The sequence below is a fragment of the Mirounga leonina genome, unplaced genomic scaffold (genome assembly GCF_011800145.1).
Source record: "Mirounga leonina isolate KUSES-001 unplaced genomic scaffold, KU_Mleo_1.0 Mir_165, whole genome shotgun sequence".
Taxonomy (NCBI): Eukaryota; Metazoa; Chordata; class Mammalia; order Carnivora; family Phocidae; genus Mirounga; species Mirounga leonina.
This window is the reverse complement of record NW_023270415.1, coordinates 21,634,061-21,644,435: the sequence shown is the minus strand read 5'-3', so window position 1 is coordinate 21,644,435 and position 10,375 is coordinate 21,634,061. Positions and strand designations below refer to the sequence as shown.

Genomic DNA, 10,375 nt, shown 5'->3' with positions numbered 1-10,375 from the left:
AAAGGGTAAGAAACTGAAAAAGAAATGAGAATTTGATGGAAAAACTTCATTATTTCCAGGAGTTCAGCCTAATCCACTTGTCTTCCCTATTAACTCCTAGGACCAAGATTTACTACTTAGTATAAGGAATAATGCAGAAAATTATTAATATATGATTTGGTTACTTAAAGTCCTTTCCCTATTTTTTAATTTAATTATTTTAATTTTGTTATTGTTGAGCTATAATTCTTTCTACATTCTGGATAATAACCCCTTATCAATACAGACATTTCCCCAAAGAAGATATACAAATGGCTAACATCATTAGCATCATTAGTGATGCTTAACATCACTAACAGAGAAATGAAAATCAAAACTATAACGCAATATCACCTCACACCCATTAGGATAGCCACTCTCAAAAATGCAAATTACATCAAGTGTTGGTGAGGACGTGGAGAAACTGGAACCCTTGCATACTATTAGTGGGACTGTAAAATGGTGCAGCCACTATCAAAAACAGTAAGGAGTTTCCTCAAAAGATTAAAAATAATTTACTATATGATCCAGCAATCCTACTTCTGAGTATACAACCAAAAGAGATGAAAGCAGGATCTCAGAGAAATATTTGCAAACTCATGTTCACAATGGCATTATTCAGGGTGCCTGGGTGGCTCAGTTGGTTAAGCAACTGCCTTCAGCTCAGGTCATGATCCTGGAGTACCAGGATCGAGTCCCGCATCGGGCTCCCTGGTCAGCAGGGGGTCTGCTTCTCCCTCTGACCCTCTTCCCTCTCGTGCTCTCTGTCTCTCATTCTCTCTCTCTCAAATAAATAAATAAAATCTTTAAAAAAAAAAAAATGGCATTATTCACGATAGCCAAGAGGTGGAAGCAACCCAGTGACGGATAGAGAGAAAATGTGGCATATACATACAACAGAATATTGCTCAGCATTTAAAAAAGAAGGAAATCCTGTCACATGCCACAACATGGATGAACCTGAGGGCAATATGCTAAGTGAAATGAGCCAGTCACAAAAAGACAAACACTCTATGATTCCCCTTATACGAGGTATCTAAAGTAGTCAAATTTATAGAAACAGAAAATAGAACTGTGGTTCCCAGAGGCTGGAGAAAGGGAAATAGGAAGTTGTTCAATGGGAATAGAGTCTCAGTTTTGCAAGATGAAAAACTTATAGAGATGCACAACAAGGTGAATGCAAGTTAATGCTATTAAACTGTACACTTAAAAATGGTAAACTTGATGTTTTGCTTTCTTCCTCTTTCCTTCTTTTCCCTTTTCCTCTACTCAATCCGCCCCCAACTCAAAATATATACACTGAATCAACAAAACAGAGGAAAGAAAAATGAGCATTCTGCTCTTTTCCCTTTGCAGTTCTCCACAACAAGCATTAGCTGTAGTTCAGAAATGAGGGAGTGAAGGAGGGCACGTATTGGGATAAGCACTGGGTGTTATACGCGACTAATGAATCGTTGAACACTACAACAAAAACGTATGATGTACTATATGCTGGCTAACTGAACATAATAAAAAAAGAAAAGAAAGAAAGAAAGAATGAGGGAAAAGTTGAAGGGAAGCTCAATTCCAGGCTTCTAATTTCAGGGAACCAGAACATTTCTTCCAATTCAGGCTCAAGCTGGCAACTCTATTAGGCAAGAGGGTAATGTACTTGAGTACCCAAGATCTTTAAAACCAAATGAGAAATTGGGCGCCTGGGTGGCTCAGTCGTTAAGCGTCTGCCTTCGGCTCAGGTCGTGATCCCAGGGTCCTGGGATCGAGTCCCACATCGGGCTCCCTGCTCGGCGGGAAGCCTGCTTCTCCCTCTCCCACTCCCCCTGCTTGTGTTCCTGCTCTCGCTATCTCTCTCTCTGTAAAATAAATAAATAAAATCTTAAAAAAAAAAAAAAATGAGAAATTAATTTAAATAATAAAATATTACTATGCTCTTTCACATTCATAGTTAATGTACTAAAACTGATCTCAAATTAAAAGCAAAAATAAATAAATAGGCAAAAATAAGAAACAACACACAGACATAACATTTTCTTTATTAACCACTGAAACAAAAAAAATAAGAAAACAGATCTCACAAATGAATAGCTATTCCATTAGAAAATACTTCATTCTACAATCTCTTTGAGCTGCTTTTCCATCAATTTCATCAGGTTTTGTTTCTTCATTTCTGTTTGGGTGGAAAGTCCCATAATAAACAATAAGAAAAATAATTCCAAGGACAAGAGTAAGAGCTACAGTGATACTGATAGACATAAAATAGTCTGAATTAAAAATAGAGACTGGGGAAATCCAGAACACAACCAATATCCCCACTGTGGCCAGTACCCTTACAATATAATAACAAAACATTGGACATTTGGTATTCTGTCCCTTAATATTAAAAAATGTAAAAGTAAGAATGAATCCAACAACAACTCTGTATAAGAATTCCATACTTATAGAAGCACAAAATTGAGTTTGCTTTTTAAATGCCCACAATATCCCTAAAAACCAAAGAAATAACAACAGAAATAATGCAATCTTAACATTTAAGAATAAAAGAAGTACAACACTCAGCATCCAAGATAATAATGTAAACAACTTGTAAAAGAGGTATGTGAATTTGGGACAGAATCCATTAAGGAGATTTTTATCAGGCAAGGATTTTCTTAAAGCTACTTGATAATCAACAGTTGACCAAGAAATAGCACAGCAAGAGACCATAATGGCTGCATCTACAAAATAAAAAATAAAAAATAGATATACTGTTATAGGAATAATAATAGCAATATTAAATTACTATATGCCATACATGCTTCATCTTTATCTATATACACACACCTAAAACACATCAAGTACTTTATATACTCATCTCACCTAATCCTTTGAAATAGATATTAATATTCCCATATTACATATGAAAGAATTGCTGCTTAGAAAATACACATATTACTTGACTTAAGTCACACAGCTAGCAAGTTGCAGAGAGCTGAGATTTGAAGCTAAATCTGCCTGATTTCAAAGTTGGTGTACTTAAATGCTATATTAGATTGCTTTATAAGATTTTAAATTCACTGTACAAATTTTATTGTGCAACTGGTATAATGGAAACTGCACACTCTGGAAGTCCTCTAAGAGACTACAATTACAGTCCTAGCTTCTCCAGTGTCTTTGGCTTTGACCTTGAATATATACTTAATTCACCAAGAGACAGCATAATGGGGGACAGCGGTAAGAAGGAAGGGAGGAAGAGAGGGAGGTTAAACAGAAAATTCAATGTAAGTATAAGGTATCAACAAGCTCAATTTCCCATTTCTCTAGATGATGAATCAAATAAATAAATATATTCTAAAACTTACAAATTTCTATAGACTTGACATCTTTACCCCTTTTCTCCCCCAACAAATAACAGAAGTTCATTATTACTTTGGAAAGGCATGCCATTAGCCCCACTGTCAAAGCTGAGAACTTTTATAAAACTGAAAGCAAAGACATTAGAGGATTAGAAAGAATTTAAAGCAGAATACAGAATGCTATTCCTTCCCACTTAGTCTCATTGGAGGTCTATATATTAGGATAAAAAGGCAATTTACTTAAAATAAATTGACCTATTGAAGAAGATTATGATGATTTTAAATGCCTTTGTCTACTCTCCTGGTTTTACAATATTCCATTCTGGACCATACAATTAGCTGGACTTTTTTCTTTTTTTTTTAAGATTTTATTTATTTGACAGAGAGAGACACAGCAAGAGAGGGAACACAAGCCCGGAGAGTGGGAAAGGGAGAGGGAGAAGCAGGCTTCCTGCTGAGCAGGGAGCCTGATGCAGGACTCGATCCTAGGACCCTGGGATCATGACCTGAGCCGAAGGCAGACGCTTAACCATCTGAGCCACCCAGGCGCCCCCTTTTTTCTTTCTTCTTTAATTCAAACATATTTTAATTAAAGCACTGCTTTCCCCTAAATTGTCCTATGATTTTTTTTCTCTAATTAGTTTTAACTTCTACCAAACTAATACATAACAATTGAACAAATAAACAAAAAAAAATTAATACATATAAAAATCACTAAGCTCTACCCCTCCTCACCTCTCAGTCACAGCCCCCAGAAGAAATCACTAAAACTCTTCTAACTTTTCTTCTGACATTTATTGCTGTATTTGTAAATAAATATTTTTTACTTTATCTGCTTTAGATACTGCTTCTTGATTTCCTCTTTGGAAAGAAGAAAATTTAGCACATACACACATAAATACACACCTTCCTTGCATTTTCCTCTCCCTCTGTCTAGCCCAACAGAGTAACTTCACAATTTTTGGTAAAAGTCAGTATTTGGTGTTTATCTTATTATAAGTATGTAAGTATGTATGGTTTTTTTTTTACTGCTCAGCCAAGTATTACACTGATATATTACCTTTCTTTTAAAACTGTTCATTGTTCCTTCACTTGCTTAGTTTTTCATAACCCTATCAATATTTCTTAGGAAAATCTTCAAATTAATTAATTAGTAAAACTCCCCTATATACACATCTATTAATTTGTTCCTTTTTTCTAAGAATAGGATCCTATTGGTCTAAGGTGGTTGTTCTCAAGTTTTGCTTTCTGCCTTCCCAGAAATTCCTTTCACTTCTCTTTGGTCTTAACTTCCTGTTTCCTGTTTTCAAGTCTTGCTTTATTCTCACGTTTTGATCAAGCATTCTCCAGATATTCCTGAGTGATGTTGCACCTAAGCAAAAAATTTTTGAGACCATGTATATCTCAAAATGTCTTTATTCTAGAAACAGAATTGAAAGTTAAAAAATGTGGGGTCCCCGGGTGGCTCAGCCGGTTAAGCATTTGCCTCTTGTTTTTGGCTCAGGTCAAGATCTCAGGGTCCTGGGATCAAGCCCCGAGTCAGGCTCTATGTTCAGCATGGAGTCTGCTTGTCCCCCTCTGCCCGCCCCGCCCCTGCATGCTTTCTCTCAAATTAATTAATTTTTTAAAAATCTTTTTAAAAAAGAAAATTAAAAAATGTTTTGGGAGGGCGCCTGGGTGGCTCAGTCGTTAAGTATCTGCCTTCAGCTCAGGTCATGGTCCCAGGGTTCTGGGATCGAGCCCCACATCGGGCTCCCTGCTTGTCATGAAGCCAGCTTCTCCCTCTCCCACTCTCCTTGCTTGTGTTCCCTCTCTTGCTGTGTCTCTCTCTGTCAAATAAATAAATAAAATCTTTAAAAAAAAAAATGTTTTCGGGGCACCTGGGTGGCTCAGTCAGTTGAGCGTCTGTCTGGCTTCCGCTCAGGTCAGGGTCCTGGGATCAAGCTCCACATCGGGCTGCCTGCTCAGCATGGCAGAGGGGGGGTTGTTGCTTCTCCCTTTCCTCTCCCTCTACCCTCTACCCCCACCCCGCTCATGCACTCTCTCTCTAATAAATAAAAACCTTTAAAATTTTTTTAAAATGTTTTCCATTGAAACTTTAAAGTCATTGCTCTATAAGCTCTAATTTCAAGTAATACAATTAAGAATTTCAATGCCATTCAATTTCTCTCACATCTCATAGAATGTTATCTTTATCCTTGCTTCTCCGAATGTTATAATGATAGGCTCAGTATGGCCATTTTTATTCACACTTTCAATCTAATAACCCACATCCTTCAGTGATATGCTGTTTTATTCTTTGGTGGTTTTGCTAGAAATCACAACATGCATATTTAATATATCAAAGTTTTATGTTAATGTTTTACTTCATAGATGGGTTTATAACAAAAGTAATGAAGCTTAAATTTCAGGGACTCACACCTGCCCAAGTCCTTCCAAGCCTAGCAAAGCCCTAGCAATGTGTTCACTCTGTCATATATTTTTATAAGATTTGGGAAAATAAGACATTTTAAATGCAGTTGATTAAATGCCCTGTCTCTACTCCTACTTACTCTCTCATATTTTTCCTTGGTATATTGAAGTGGCTGTGGTCATTTTAGAGACCTAAGGGAAACTGAGTTGAGAATACATTTAGTTTAGGTTTGAGAAATATGTTTATAAGACCTGTTTAAATAATTAAGATCTCACTAAGTGACAGAGCTAAGATTCTCAGGCAGTTTGCCTGATATTAACACTTCACGGGGCGCCTGGGTAGCTCAGTCCTTAAGCGTCTGCCTTCAGCTCAGGTCAGAGCCCAGGATCCTGGGATGAAGCCTGCGTCGAGCTCCCTGCCCTGCGGGAAGCCTGCTTCTCCCTCCCCCACTCCCCTGCTTGTGTTCCCTCTCTCTTTGTGTCTCTCTCTGTCAAATAAATAAATAAAATCTAAAAAAAAAAAAAAAAAGATACTTCACTATATTGCCATCAACAGGCCTTTGATTACTTAACATTAGGCATAATGGTCTAGCCTTATCCAGTTGACATTATTAGTTTGACACTATTTCCCATTTCTTACTAATCTACCTGCTCTAATCTATTTTTCTGATCATTTAGCTAACCTAACATTAAATCACACTCTATCCAAACTAAATTCCTTGTCTTTACAACCATATCTTTGCTTATGTATTTCTCTCAGTCTGAAATGACCTTGTCAAATTTCGCATATACAGATTATTATTTTCTTTCTGAGTTGATATTACTGACACCAGTGAAGAAAATCTAAGACTACCAATATTTACTAAATGAGACATCAATAATAAACTAGTGTTGTCAATTCAAACAGTATTGAAAATTAGTTACTTCATCAAAAAAATGTGATATATTCTGATTTTGTAGCACATTAGTAAAGAAACTGCCAGTGTTTTTCCAAACTTAACAATCCAAAAAATATACATATTATTAATAATTTGTGAAGTTGAAAGCTTTTCTAAGTTAAAATAAAAAACAAATTTCAATCAACTATGCTAAAAAACAGATTGAATTTTTCTATTCTCTCTACAAAATTAAAAATTATCAAAAGTCAGAGTATGCAGCCAAAAAAATTAGAGTATCAAAATAATAAAAAAAAATATTGCTTTTCTTCCTCTTGTGAAATCTGTGGCATTTGTCAGCTTTTTTATATCTGTAATGTAATTTATTTTTTTTTAATGTTTACTTTCCTACCTTTTATGGACTGAACTGTATTCCCCCCAAATTCATATGATGAAGCCCTAAACTTCAATGCGACTCTATTTTGAAATAGTGCCTTAAAGAGGTTTTTAAGGCTAAATAAGGTCATAAGGGCAGGACCTAAGTCTGATAGGACCAATGTCCTTATAAGAGGAAGAGACACCAGAGATCTTTCTCCATACACAGAGGAAAGGCCATGTGAGGACACAGCAATAAGGTGGCCATCTGCAACCCAAAGAGAGAACCCTTACCGGAAACCAGCTCTGCTGGCACCTTGATCTTAGACTTCCCATCTCCAGAACTTTAAGAAAATATATTTCTGATAGTTAAGCTGTAGAATTCTATCATGGCAGGGGCGCCTGGGTGGCTCAGTCATTAAGCATCTGCCTTCAGCTCAGGTCATGATCCCAGAGTCCTGGGATCGAGCCCCACATCGGGCTCCCTGCTCTGCCGGAAGCCTGTTCTCCCTCTTCCACTCCCCCTGCTTGTGTTCCCTCTCTCGCTGTGTCTCTCTCTAGCAAATAAATAAATAAAATCTTAAAAAAAAAAAAAAAAAGAATTCTATTATGGCAGCCTACACAGACTAACACAATGTCTAATTTGTTTTCATATTATATTCTTTTGCTTAAATACGGTCTCTCTAAATGTTTTAGTTTTACACTTCAAATAACCCAGATCCACCTTTGCTTTACCTTTTTTCTGGACTATACAAGGAATTTAAAACACTTTAACTCCATTATCTTCTACCAGACTTACATGTTATCACTGTCTTATACTTTCCTTCTATTTTTTTCTTAACTACATAGTATTATTTTTATTTTACAGTCTTCATTTAGATTTACTCACATATTTACTATTTTCTTTCCTCTTTATTCCTTCTTGCATCTCAGAATACCTCTGTCCTGCATTAAGTATATTCTTTGGAATTTCCTTTAGTAGTGATATGCTAAGGCATGGATTTCTTTTACTTAGTTGCTTGTCAGATGAAGGGCTTCCTGAATCTGTGGGTAGGTGACTCTCATCATTTCTGAAATTTTTTCAGCCATTAACTTTTCAAAATTACCTCTGATCCATTCTTTCTCTCCTCTCCTTCACAGACTCTGCTCAGATGTATATTAAACCTTCTCATCCCACCTTCTATGTCTCTTAATATCCCTTTCATATTTTCTATCTCTTTGTCTCTATAAAGTATAATCTGAATAATTTCTTCTGATCTGGCACTGAATCACTATACAGTTATGTCTTATCTGCTAAGTTTTTAATTTCAATTCTTAAATTTTTTCATTCTCATAAATTCTACTCTTTTTCAAATACACAATTCATTTTTTATAGTTTCCTATTCTATATTTTTCAGTTCATCATTTACCTCTTTCAACACAACAGGATGTATGTCTTATACTTTGCAACTGTTAATTTCCAATACCTAAGGGCTTAATAAGGTTTTTTCTATTTCTGCTGTTCCTACTCATGATGCCTTATTTCTTTTGGTGCTATAAATTACTGTAAGCCATTCATTTTCCTTGGAAAACTATCTGTGAAAATTACCTGAGGCCCAAGAGTAAGTGAATTCCTCCAGGGAGGACTTACACTTGTTTGTGCCAGATGGCTAGGGTCACTATCAGTCTGGGACCACTTTAAACTATATTCATAGCTTGGCTTTTATTAGTTTGTTTTTGGGTTTTTTGTTTTGTTTTTTGGACTAAAGATGAGAATTTTGATTGCAAATTGTTATATTTTTATGTTTCCCTGCTCTACTCAGCAGCAAGGCAATATTCCTTGCTATCTCCTGAAAGTAGATACTTTTGTCCTGAGGAGGGTACCTTTTGGGGTAACAGTTCTACAGATTAGAACTTTCTATCAGACGTCCCTTCCTTATGAGGACTGAGTTTTGTCTTCAGTCCACACACTGGAAGCTATCAAAACTGAATCTGCTACTTACAGGTTTGGTTAAAAAAAACAAAACAAACAAACCAAAAAACCCTCCAGATATAAATGCCTTTGGAATCTTATTTAACCCTGCTGTGTTCCCACTTTCAAGTATATTTTGGCCTCTCATATCAGACTGTTTTATGGTTTTATGAAGACTTTTGAAAATATCCAATTGTTTTACATATTTTCAGAGAGAGGATTAATTCAAATAATTTAGCCTTTCGTGGTAAAGTTTATTTAAATAATCTGTTTTCCATCTGCTTTCCATCTTCTCAACATTTGTTGATATTCTAATCTGCTATTCTACTCTACATTCTCTTTGTCCTTGTGGGTTTATATGGTTTTTACTCCTTTACTCTCCTTTTTAGTATAATTTCAGGAAAGTGCAAAGATAAAAGAATATGTTCAGTCTTCTGAAGTAGTTCTATATATAACCTGATTTTTTTTACATTTTATTCTTCCTGATTGTCAAAACAATATATGAGTACCATAGAAAATTTTTAAATTCAGTAAAGTTTAAAGATGAAATAAAATCATTCATAATCCTACTACCCAGAAGCAGCCACAGTTGACATTTTGCATGTTTTCTTCCATTCCTATATAATAATTTCTCTTAAAAATTTCTCTTCCATTCCCTTATAATAATTTCTCCTCAAAAGTATGATAGAAAATTTGGCAGTGAAGAGCTTTGCATTGTGGGAACTCTTTCCTTTCTGTCTCCTGGCCATTTTGGTAGCTGCTTTTGGTTGGGGCTGTCCCACATCTAAGGCAAAAAGATGGTGGCCGCAAAGAAGATGAAAAAGTTGCTGGAGTCAATCAACTCTAGGTTCCAACTCACTATGAAAAGTGGAAAGTATGTGCTGGGGTACAAGCCGCCTCTGAAAATGATCAGACATGGCAAAGCGAAACTGGTCATCCTCGCCAACTGCCCAGCCTTGAGGAAATCTAAAGTAGAATACTACACCATGTTGTCCAAAACTGGTGTCCATCACTACAGTGGCAATAATATTGAATTGGGCACAGCGTGTGGGAAATACTATAGAGTATGACACTAGCTATAACTGATCCAGGTGATTCTGATATCATTAGAAGCATGCCAGAACAGACTGGTGAACAGTAAATCACACAAAATTTTTCTTATAAAAATTTTCTGGTCAGTTTTCAATAAAACTGACCAGAGCTTGTTTTAAGAAAAAAAAAAGTATGATAGAAAATTTCATAAATTTGTTGCCTAAATTTTATTTTAGAATTACTTTTGTCATTAAAATTTATTTATAAATACTATTTCTAGTGGCTACATCATTTTTTATACTAACAGTCTATAATTAGATTTCTCATTTTTTGCTATTTTTAACTAACATCTCAACTTCTTACTTCAAGAAGAAACTAAAGGA

At 35.6% G+C, this 10,375-nt stretch overlaps 1 protein-coding gene and 1 pseudogene across 1 annotated transcript in view; one reads left to right on the top strand and one right to left on the bottom strand.

Annotated features, from left to right (window-relative positions):
- Window positions 1–2,030: 2,030 nt before the first annotated feature.
- The window catches only part of XKR9 (XK related 9), a 45,530-nt gene continuing 37,185 nt past the window's right edge, over window positions 2,031–10,375 (bottom strand). Inside the window, exon 3 of the mRNA XM_035011320.1 lies at window positions 2,031–2,729. Coding sequence (XP_034867211.1) covers window positions 2,101–2,729 — 629 coding nt within the window. The 3' untranslated portion in view covers window positions 2,031–2,100. The remainder of the gene's footprint in view (window positions 2,730–10,375) is intronic.
- On the top strand, window positions 9,394–10,101 carry LOC118014914 (annotated as a pseudogene).